The following is a 12,300-nucleotide window of genomic DNA, read 5'->3' on the forward strand; positions in this document are numbered from 1 at the left end:
GTGCCTTCGGACGCACAGTAATGGACACCCACGAGCGTCCGGGGGCTCGATTTTCCCACGCTAAAGTACGGTTGGGCCTTTATGGGCCTTTTGCAGGCAACTTCTCGCTGGCCGATTGTTTCGGGCGCTTCGTAATAAAACATATACCGGCCTCTCGGCCCCATCATCAACATTGGCCGGCACGAGTACTGTTTTTCTTCAACGGCGAAACGACCGCGAACGCCCTTGGCCACGAAGACGGTGGGCGAGAGAACCGCGCAGATGGCTTACTTTGCTTGTTTTCCTTCCATCAATACCGAGCGTGTGGCCTGAGTGTGCCGCCTTTCATTGCCGGCCGGCAATGGGAACGGAACGCGCCGTGGTTCCTTCCCGCCGAGCCCATGGTGATGTTTCGCGCAGGGCAAGGTGAAAATGTACATATCCCATCGTGAATAATTGACATGCAATTTGCCGGCTTTTGTAGCCGTTCTCAATTGCGCATAAAATGTCTCGCGCATGTTCGCCGTCTCGCGAGGGTTGCTTTCTCGGGGCGTTCCGGAGCTCAAGGATGAGCAACACACGGACCGGCCCATGCTGGGCTGAGATTGGTTTGTCGAAAGTTTTCCCCTGTTCGACCGCTTCTCCCAGACCGAGGTCATGCCTCCTTGTGGCATAGTCACGAACATGGCCGTTTCGCGGAACTGAACGGGCGCTGCTGGGACAGTAGAATTGCAGCAGGCTGCCCGAATGCCCGAATGCCCGCTTGCCGCTGTATAACTTTGCATAATTCATAAAGACAACCATGTGAAGAGATTTCTGCTTCAATTTGCCCAGAGTGGCCCCGATTTAAGGGCTTTTGGGGAGGGGGCTCAATTGTCTCTTGTCGGAAATTGAAGTGTTTGTGGGTATGTGTAAAAACTGCGCCGATAAGCGAGAGGGAGAGCCGAAGCGAATCGATCGAACAATCGACGGAACAAGAAGGACACGCCGTTATGATGGCGCGTAAAACTCGAAGAAATCTTTACGATGCCAATAACACATCGATTATCACACCATCTATCGGGTTGGGCTGTTAACGTTGGTTCGTTTTGTCACGGCTGTTGCTCTATGAAAGGGAAGAAAAATAACAATAACTTACCAAATAACGTTTCCTGTTTCGACTATCAAAAGAACAACACGCACACTGTTCACATTTTTGATTGCTTTTTGGGGAAAACCCTGCAAAAAACCACCTACCAAAACATTTATATGATTTAGTCATCGTGGAATGAAACAAATTGTGTATTTTCTTTTTCATCGTGATTAATAACTTATGATGAATATTTGCGTCTGATGAGAATTACATTCAAGTCATCAACCCGTTACGGCGTTTGTTCACAATATCATAAAACATAATATGTCGGATTGTCTTGCATTGCGCCCAGGCAAAAAGAAAAACTCACATGATTGATAGTACATCAAGTATTCAAAACATGCGAGCATTTTCCACGCGCAGTTTTTCCAACCTTGGTATGGATTTTCCAGGCACACCACGTATGGCAAAGCATGGAATCGAAATGGAAACCTAACAACAAAACTATCCCGACGGGCATTATTGGCCATTAGCGGGGCCCTCTCGAACTGGCATCAGAGCCAACAACCGGCACACTCTACTCTAGCCTCGTCCTGGAGGACGCTGTGACAGCATATTGACTGCCTCGTCCCGTTCATTTTCTCGTACGCGCCCAAGGTCACACGCGTTCGCGATCCCCGTCGCCTATTTCGACGCTTCGAGTGACACTCGCTGTCACTATCATTCAAATACCGGCAACCGGCTCTCTGACACTGATTTTTATTGAACTTTCCCTCGCAAAAACCTGGTGTCGAGACTGGTCGTAACACTCGCGAATGAGAACGGGACAGCGTGAGAGTGAGTGAGTGAGATGTTTCGAAACCAATGCATACTGCGATGTAATATATTCACCAGCTTTATGAAGTTTTGTCGCCTTTTGCTAGAGGGATCACTGGCAACACTGCCAAACGTTTCCCGTTTACTAGCGATTTATTCACTCGCGGTGTCGCCCGGAAAATAGTATGTGTTGGGGGAGGGGGAAAAAATGAGTCCAAAAGGAAAAAGAAAACTTTATTATTGCGAAACCGAGCGTCTGGCGGAAATGGGCACCATGTCGGAATTGTGTAGCGAATGCTGCAGCAGTGATGGTGCGCTTAGTTCCATCACCAACTGTGGGAGAAGTTTGCCGCAAATCGTGCCCCGTATCCTCGGAAGACCATAAGGACATGTGCCCGCAGGATGGGCACCGTATGAGGGTGGGACAGTGCGTCGTGTGGTTTATTGACATCGTTACCTTTTTTTTTCTTCCTTCCTCCACCAGCGCGAAAAGGGTTCGCAGGGTTCGGTTGGACAACACGGTTTACACAAGACACGGTCGAACTTTTCTCGCCCGAAAATCTTCTTCCTCGCATAAGGATCGAGCCCTCCAGACGTAGTGCAGCTGCTTCCGGTTCGGGTGGATGTCGGAAATGTATTCGATTTTATTGTGACTTCTATTTCGATATTATACAAACGCTGCCAGCCCACCTCATGCCACGGCTCAATCGTTATGATGGAACGTCAGGGTGGCTTTTGCAAAGAAGGGTGGTGTAAACCGAATTGGAAACGCTCGAAGTCGAATCGAATGTCAATAAATTCGGTGTAATAATGGCACAGATGGGGGAAACGGTGCCGAGTCCTTCGCTAGCGGTAATCACGCAACACAATCTCGGCAGCAAAACAGGGCCCTGGATTCAATCAAAGTTTGGGGAATAAAAATTACACAGCTCGTAAAATGCCACGTATCTAAATTGATCGGTTAAAGCATCATTTTTCCTTTTTTCTTTGCTTCGTAAATGATGAAGTAAGCTAAGCAAATGTTTCTACTTATCAGTATTTTATCGCAAAGATGCCCCATTAATAATTAAAATCCAAAACAATTTCAAACCGTCAGCATTGCACGAATAATCAATGAGCCAGAGAAACCCTCATGTCCTCTGGTTCTAAAATTCCACAACACCATTATCGGCTGCGTTGCTAAATGTTTTTCCAAAACATCGCCCCCATATGCTCCCGATTGCGGTGTTCCGGCTGCACTCGAAACCGGTGGCCGGTGGTTGTTTGTGCCTTTGAAATTGGTTTGCTCGTGATTAATTGAATGTGGTCCGGTGCTGTCCTGTGGCACTTCAGTGGCGCTCTCGAGGCTTGGTTCATCGAGTTGGCGTTGACAGAGACCCAGGCAACTCGGGGATCGTTGGAAGAGGAACCGTTGGGAGGTGAACATAATAGATTTTCGGTGGTCCCAGCCGGGAAAGCTGGGCTTTAGCCGAACTCGGACTACAAACGACAAATGCGTGCAATTTGTTTTCTGCATCATACACCCGGGGCCGAGAACTGGGGAGAAATATTTCATTTCGGTTTGCGACGCGAGCGCAACGCGAGCACGACGGGTCGGGAGCTAAATTGGTTTTAAATTCAATATTGCTTCCAAATCGTTTTTGGTTCACCCGGTGGAGGTGAGTAAACGCCTCGGTAAGAGCGGGAGTAATGTTGATCGTCGTCGATTTATCCGCTTGGGGAATTGCGACAGCTGTGTGCCGTTCAGCGAGGCCATTTTTGGGGTGGCTAATTAAATATGCGTCGCGTTGTCGAGTTGAACACGATCAAAAATGCAGTTTCCGATTACGGCTTAGCTGGCTAATGAGTTAACGGATGGGGAGTCGGCTGGAGTCGTGATTCCCAGCATCAGGTACTGATTTGCACCGATGGAATTCGGAACATCGCTAATTGGAGACTTTAACTGGCAACAGAAAATGTGAGAGACAAGCAATCATTGAACGGCAATCCAATTATTATAACGAACATGCATAACGACACTCTCGGGTTTTCAGTTTGAATATTTCTCGCGTAAATTAGCTTGTTCTTTAATGCATCAATCATTTCTTCTCTATTTTATTTACAGAATACAGCCTGAAGGATGCGTATTTGAATAGCTTTCGGGCAGCTGGCCAAAAACAAACTATCGTGAACCAACTCGAGACGCGTTTAGTGAAGCGTATTTGTTTTTATCAGCAAAAATAAACTACACAAAGAGAAACTTAAAGCCAAATGGCAGTAACGTGCAGTATGGACACCGGAATAGCGAACGTAAAAGAAACCATAAACAACAGAAAGAAAACCTCACAGGAGGGGTTTTCTTTCCTGCGAACTAAGTGATTGAAAGCATGAACCTTTTTCGAGTATCCGCCAACCCACGAACATAAACTCGCTCCAGCAAGCGCACTTCCCGCTGCCGGAAAACAACGGAAGTGCAATTGCTTTGCCGGTGTCCGGAAATGCCCTGAGATCTTCGATCTCGGTGGCAGCGCTGGCACAGGTCGCCCGTAATCGCATCGACGAAAGCGGCCGGATGACCGTGGACCGTGATTTGTCACGGAGCTGTGGTTCTTTCGGTTGAGCTTTATCGCAGACAGAAAGGAACTTAAGCTAGAGCTCAAATGGAAGGTCGATATTTTGGTGGTGCACCGTAAACCAAAGGCTCCAATGCACGGGCCAATCAGAGGGCCAATTGTGTGACGTTGAATGGAACGTGTACGTGAGCTGTCTTCAAGCAATTGTTTGTTGTTTGAAAATTTTTAGGCGATCAAATGAAAGAAGCATTGATCGAAATGCCGCCGTACAATTGTCGTGTTTTGTTGCTCAATCGATGCGCTAAATAGGCATTATTGGACAGACAGATAGAATGGACGATTCATTCTGACCCACTGAACAGCAGCCAACGCAACAGAGTTTGTTGCTGTTTATTTTTCACACAATTAGCTATCAGTTGAGCGCAATTTCACTCTTTCTAAGCTTTCCGAACCGTTTCATTCACCGTAAACGCAGCCTCAATCAAACCCCCAAGCAGAGCAGCGAGCACACCCAAAGTATCGTCTTCCGCGAGATTTGCTCAAGTAGCACAAAAAGCGAAATAAATAATTTCCTTCTTCCTTCACCGATTGCTGCCTCTCACACTCACAGGACCGTCAACGAGTGAACTCGGAAAGGACACACGAAAGATGTGGAAGATCACCAACGACCAAGCGTGGCAGGAAACGTGAAAGTTGAGCGTAAATCGCGCGGAAAAGTAAAGCGATGAATAGCGGTTCCTCGCGAATGGCACCGGCACGGGCCTGCGAAAACGAGCGAAAGTAAATGAGTACATATTTATAGCGCAGCAAGTGCACGCCCGTCACGCCCCGATGGATAATTATAATTGAAATCCCGTACCGCGTACCGTGGCGCTGTTTTTCCCTCGCTTCGAGCCCGGTGCCGATAATCGGTCGGCTTTTGTGGCGAAAGCGTCGCCTCGTTCCCCGGGATTCAGTTGCCAGTGCCAGGCTCAGTGCGTTTGTGTGAGTGTGTATTTTTGTTTGTGTGACAGTGCGGAAAACCCCACTTCCGGAAGGCGCTCTTTCCCGGTAACGGTGCAGCGGGAGCTTTGAATTTCGCAAAGTGCCATCAATTAAAAAGGGCACCCTAATCTCGGTGCGCAGCAGAGAAACAAACTTCCCGGGGGTCGACATTGGGTGGCTTCCGGGTGCGTGAACCAGTGAACCCGTTCGACATCGTCACTTCCGGCCCATCGAAACGCATCGAAGCACGAGAGCACAATGACGGAAGCGGACAACTACGACGACGAGGTAGGTGCAGCAGCGCTTTTCCGGGGCTTGGGTGGAAGAACTAAGGGCGCAGCGAGCTTTTGTGGGAAAGGATCACTACCGAGTCGAACCCGGCATCAAGCGTCGGTGGAGCGGAAATCTCGTTCAAAGAAATTTGTTTAAATTTGCCGCGAGCGATAATCGCCTCAGGATTAGAGCCATCCTTTGGGTGTGGTGGAGCTTTTCATCACCGAGTGCCGATGGGCTTGAGGAAGGAAACACCGCAGAAGCGTCGTCCTTGTCCTGAGAAGCAAACTAATTGGCTACATCCGGTCGCGCGGTATCCGTGATCGATGACATTGTGGGTTGTTGGGTTGGTTCCTTTTCGCTGCTTGCGCAAGGATAAAACAAAAAAACGGAAGCCTTTTTCGCGGCTGGCTGGGTGGCTGACTGAAAGGATGCGCTGAATCCAAAAGAAACCGCTGAAAAAAAAAAACACGCAGGACACATTAATTTCCCCGGCGTAGAAAGCTCGACGTGAATGCTCGTGAATGTCGTTAAAATGATTCCGTGCTTTTCGCATGAACGAACCGGAAGGTTTAAGCGATACCACTGGTACCAGCTGCAGTATATTTCGAGATGGAAATGTTGAGAGTGTTTTATGAACAGATTTCACGGGTGGGTTTTTGCTTTCATAATAGCCAAGCGAAATTAAACGCAAAAGCGGAAGAAAATACATCACCACCAATCTTTTGGGCGAAATCTCTGCCTTGCATGAGTTTTCCAACCCACGTTTCTTGTCCTGTAGGCATATAATAAATTAAATTAATGGAGAAACCGGAGCATGCAAAAGTAAGCTGAAAAAAATCGCACCCACCAAACATTCCACCGGTTGAATTTACGAGGTGACAATTCAGGTTCCAACGAACCTTCCCCACTCGGTTGGTGCTCTGTCGGTCGTTAAAAAGGACGCACTCGAAAAAAAACCGCCGAATGATCTGCAAAATTGAACAAATGTACCACCCGACAATGGTCGGTCTAATCGAAAAAGCCAGCGCAATACACCGCAACACACGCACCCACGCCACGCGCCATTCAAACGGGGCTGTAGAACATTTTTCATTTCGATCCCGGCATCCGTTTCCGTCCCGCTTCCATCCGGGAGCCGGAATCCGGAGCAGAAGGACCCCACGGTACTGGTGCGTGTGTTTTGTGATTCACCTCGCGGGCCATTAATTTTCCCAAGAACAAACCTTCCAGCACACATACAAGCACACGCACACGCACACACACACATCCAGGCTACTCTCCTTCCCTTCGACACCGCGTATAATTGCTTCTGCTGGCGAGGTTTTGGCGGTAACGATAAGCAACAGCCGGTCGTCCTTCGTCGAGGGCACCCTGTGACTCAACAATTCCGGTGAATTTGAGTTTCCGCTCCGGTCCGTGGGTGTGTTTGTGTGGAACTGCTTTCCCGCTGGAACTTCTCGGAGCTGCCCCACGATGCGTGGAGTGGTGTGTATTTTCCTGGGGCAACATAAACCTCCCGGTGGCATTACTACGGGACGGCAGCATAACGCCGGGTTTCCCGACCGTGCACCATGGGGCAGCACGCAAACGAACAGCGGCCAGTCATCGACACCGGATGGGACGGGTGTTGAAGCTTTTGACGGTTCCCGGTTCCTGTTGGCGATCGTTCAAAAAATAAAACCATTGCACGAGCCACCGCGGAAGCGTGCCGGATTGCTCCCGGTTCCTGGTTCTCTGGGAATGGCTTAATCAATTATTTCACTTCCCTTCCAGAGGCACGATCTAGATCTCGAAACCCCGGAAGCGATGAAATGACTCCGGGAGTGGGTAACAGGAATTCACAAACAAACCACCTTTTGCTTGGAGCTTTCGTGTTGTGCTTTTCCTGAGGGTTTCAGTGGCATGGGCCTTTTGACGCGTTCGTGGATTCGAGGTAATTGTGTTTTGAAATTTTTAATTCATTTCCCCCGGTAGCTACGAGTGTTTAACGTTTGTGAGCTTTGAGAGCTTTTCCCCCAGCACCTTGCGCTTTTTCCATCCAACCCCATGGCCATCATCAATTAACCAAAACCCAAAGCGTCGAAAACACTTGCGCCGAAAATCGGTCGTAAATTGTAACTCGAATTTTGTGACCTTTTCACCCCAGTACCCTTTCGCGTGGAAGCGAAACGTGTATGTGCGTGCGTAAGTGCTTATGTCACGATAGGAAGACAAAATTCTGCCCATGACGCGGTGCCAATCAAGTGTCAATTCCAGCTGCCACGAGCCGAACCATCCCCTACACCTTGGCGCCCTTCAATTACGTACGCCGTGCTGGGTCTGGAAGGCTTGTCGGATGCCACGTGCTGTGCACAGCTGCTGGTTTTCCTATTCGTTCAGCTTAGCCACTGAGTTACGTACATGCGCTGCAGATGCAACCATATTGCACAACCGCCAATGCAACTCCTCGTTCCATCGATTCCATTTAAGCCAATTGGCGCCCGATGCAGCATCCTGCGGACAGCAGACACAAATTGACAATAAACGAAAGGTCCGGGAGGTTGGCTCGTTATTCATCCAATCGAGCTGCTTTCACAACACTCGGACACATCGGTACGAAAGATTAATCCCTCTAGCTCCTGGCGTATTTTTAACACGATTGCATTATTCAATCGCGGACAATTCTTGGGGAAAAGTTTAGAAAATCTCCTCTGCTCACTGCAACCAGCTGTCGTAGCGTCATTTTTCGCATTGTCCTGCGCTTTGGAAAGAAGTTTAAATTGCAGCGCAAACTATTGACACAACAAAACTGCGGGCAAAGTAGCGATAAAGAACTCACACCCGCGCATTGTGGGTATGACCCGGCCACATCACACCACTGACCCAGCGGTAGCAGTTGCAGCTATTGTCCTGTGCCGTGTGAGACACTTGCACACGAGACCACACGAGATGGGAGCCAATTGAAACGACAATAAAGTAAGCAAAAAGAGACAAACCAAATAAAAAGCATCTCGGTGGGCTGGATGGCAAACCAACCTGTCCGCAGTCTAGCCCACTGGGCAAGACTGCCACAACGTCTTTTCGTCCGATCGTCCAGCAAATGTGCGCTATCTCCGAGCGTTTCCAACTTCTGTAACAAGTTTTCCAAGCTGGGCAGTTTGAGAAGTCCCAACCATGGGACTTTTTGCAAAACTTCCCTATAAGCGCAGTCCCTTGCAGGATCAAGTTCACTCGAGATGAGCATCCGGAAAGGGAGGGCCATTTTGTTTTTCCTTTTACTGCTTTTTCCCGCTACTGAAGCTTAAAAACCAAGCAGCTCCCATATTCCCGATGGTCTCGGTACAATCATAAATTCCGGAAGTGAAAACTTTAAAATTCAAAACAAAAATGAGAGAAAAAATACGACCCGTGTAGGAGATTCCGCCACTCATACGCGATGGCAAAACAATATCCTTTCTGTCTTCCGCTAAGGTACGGTACCCAATGCAGCCCGTTGTAGTATGTTTGAGGAACCAACAGGACGTAGTGCTCGAGTACGTTTAAGCCCTCGCCTCGCTTTGCAACTAAATCCAGCGTGCTACCGGGGAGAGTTGTTGCTCGCGATGGCCAAACCCCGGATGAAGGAAAACCTTCCCCTCAAAACTACATTCGTTCCGGGGGAGGACGCTTTAACGGATGAGAAAAGCACTGGGAAAGTGCTGCAAACGAGCACCACGTTCGGGATGGGTGAAGGAGGACTGAAATAAGTTTCCTGGGTGGAAAATTAACTTCTGTCTTGAGTTCCGCGAAATGAACATGGCGAGCGCCTTCCACGCCGGGGGCACGTTGTATCGTGCGCTCGGGACATTGAAGCAGACGAAAATTGCGCCAACAGTACGCTTGTTAAAGCGAATCGCTTCGGCACACGGTTCCTGTGATGGTGGCCCCATCCACCCGACCAATGACGGTTGACGGTAATGATGATTATGATGATAGTTTCCGTAATCAAAACGACCGACCGTTTCGTGCCCAGGATGTGGGGCAGTTTTAACACACAAACTGACGAAGCCACTCGACTAGCGAGCGCGATGGCCGAGTGGAAGGAAAACTATTTCAAACACGAGCCACGCGGGCGCGAGAACGCGGTTCAGCTTCATGAATTTTTCAATAATGATAATCATCCCCCAATTCGGCATCATCCATCGCTGGAGCTCCGGGAGCTCATCCTGCCAGCACCCGGGATGGCCCGGGGAGCTATTTAAATTTCATTTTTCAAACCTCCCCAACGTGCCTTCTTTTTCACTTTATGACTTTCATCACCACCCGGGGTCTGGGTCCGAAGAGCCACCAGCCACCCACCAAAGGTCTGGTGGGTTCGTTTTGCAGCCGGCACCAACCAGATTAGATGCGCCGGCGTTGTCGGCGTGTTGGCGAGTGCTTTTGTGGTGCCGTAATCCAATCTGTTTCAAAACGTTTGTCACAGCCGGAAGGGAAAGCGAGCGAAGGTGGGTGAGTGTATAAATATGAAGCTGAATTTATTTTGATAAAATCCCACCGATGAACCGACGGGATGGGAATGGCAGCCAGTCCCAGTCCCAGCATACCGGAGCGGAAGATGAAACTAAAAGCCACAGGCATTATGATAATCGTAAACCCGGGCCAGCCGGTAGTCGCTTGTCGTTGATACGAGCGGATGGGAAAATATGCTCCCGTCGGTTCCACCAGCTGCAGGAAGGACGTGCCAGTGCATCCGGTGGGCTACGGAGGAGTAGCGTGAGAGTAAATCAGATACAGCTGAAGGCATTTATCGCATCGTACCGCATCGCTGCGGTACACTGGCTGTTAGGCTGGGAAGCATCGCTGAACCGCACGTTGCCGCATGCCTTTGTTTGTGCATATGCTTTTCTATGAGCGAGTGTTTTTTTTTCTTTTTCATAAACCCACCCATACCACAGAGAGCGTTTAATTTTCAATTATTTCCAAAATGGGCAGAAAATTTGTCCGAAATGCTATGCGCCACCAGGCGCCTCCATTGTGCGGTGTAAGTGACGATTCAAGAACAATGGCTGAGCGTTTTGGCATCGCTTCCGGACAACCAGCCCATTTTATGACCACAAAAAAAGGGTTCTTTTTAAAAGGACGCATCCAAAAGGATATGCGAGAGTTCTCACACAGACGAGGAACGTATGACCGACCAGCATTGTGTGTGCGGTTCGTTCTATTCCGTTGCGGTTGCGACGAGCATTCGTTGAGGTCGAACGGTCCAGGCGTTTTGTCGGGATATTGTTTGTGTTATAAGCAAAGCACTTTTTTTCTGTGCTTGCGCAATCAACAAGGATAGTGTGAGTAAAAAGGACTAGCAACTTTAAAAGTGTTGTTACGACCTTTTCTTGTCAATCTGGTTTAAGTTAGGTCGCAATCTGTTTTAATGTGCGAGCGCTACATGCATTTTGTATTCATCTTTCAAACTAACGCCCGTGCCTTCAACCAGTGGGCATATTTGGCTGAACATATAAAGTACGTTCCATATTCGGTCCTTTTCGCTCTTGCTTTTCCCATGCGACCCGAAAACGATGGCTCCTGACCCGGAAGTGTCAAAACATGTTTCTAGCAAGCTGCAACCCGGAACCCGTTCACCTGCTGCGCCGTCGATTTATCAACTGCACTACCAACCATCGTGCAACAGCTCCGAAAATGCCATCGCATGGTCACCAAAAGACTGCTTCTCTCGTTCACCGTCAGTGGTGGCCACGTAAGAACGAACCAGTTCGATGCAGAATCGAGGAAGTCAATATTGGGGAACCAGAGCCACCAGGCGCCTCCATTCGCTTCGTATTCCCTCGGTACATGGTTGTGACGGCTTTTGCCACCTTTTTCCTACAATTTTGACCGCTGAAATCGAGAGCGTGTAACACTCGACAGCGACAGAGAAAAAAGCACACCAAGGTGAAACTTATACAACAGCAAAACCTCAACCATAGTGCAAGTTTTTCCTCGTCTCGTTATTATCGCCATATTTGCCGCTTAGATTGTGCGGTTTGTTTGTTTTTGCTGATGGCAGGGAGTGCCAGTTTTTTCGTGCCATTCAAAGTTTTCCACCAAATGGTCGTTGTGATGCGAAATGGAAAAAGCGAAATGAAATTCCTGATTTCGCTTATGCGTTAGCGTGCAGAAATAAAGCGAAAGCTCATTTGTCGCATCATCGAGCGTTGATGCTTCCTGGTTGGAGTATTCCGGAAGCCAACAGACCAATGAGCTTTGTAAGCTTCATTTTACGGTTGACAGAACATTAAAAATATGCCATTTGGGCGCATGTATTTTATGCGTGCCTTGCAATTGATGCATGAAATAAGTGCCTGCTGATACGAAAACGCTTTAAGCTTGCCTTTTCGAGCCGTGGTTGATGTTTACCGCAGCAAATTTATACGGTCTCCCTGTTTAAACACGCATTCGCATTACGGTTACGGCACAAACTGTAAGGGTAAATAGTTTTTGATTGCAATTTGCAATGATGGAAAGCAAAGCTCGGCGTATTTTGTCAATATTGGTTCCCAGCCATGACGGGATAAATCACCTCCCGTGGGCACGAATAGTGCAGCTCGCTACACTACATGGATGGGACTCAAAACTTGCCTCCAAATTCAATCACTCTGACAGTGATCA

General features: G+C 48.6%; 1 protein-coding gene across 1 annotated transcript in view; it reads left to right on the top strand.

The window, feature by feature from the left end:
• The first annotated feature begins 5,661 nt into the window (after positions 1 to 5,661).
• Positions 5,662 to 12,300, top strand: part of LOC128723120 (venom dipeptidyl peptidase 4) — a 58,880-nt gene continuing 52,241 nt past the window's right edge. Inside the window, exon 1 of the mRNA XM_053816828.1 lies at positions 5,662 to 5,691. Coding sequence (XP_053672803.1) covers positions 5,662 to 5,691 — 30 coding nt within the window. The remainder of the gene's footprint in view (positions 5,692 to 12,300) is intronic.

This window comes from Anopheles nili, chromosome 3, assembly GCF_943737925.1.
Source record: "Anopheles nili chromosome 3, idAnoNiliSN_F5_01, whole genome shotgun sequence".
Lineage (NCBI taxonomy): Eukaryota > Metazoa > Arthropoda > Insecta > Diptera > Culicidae > Anopheles > Anopheles nili.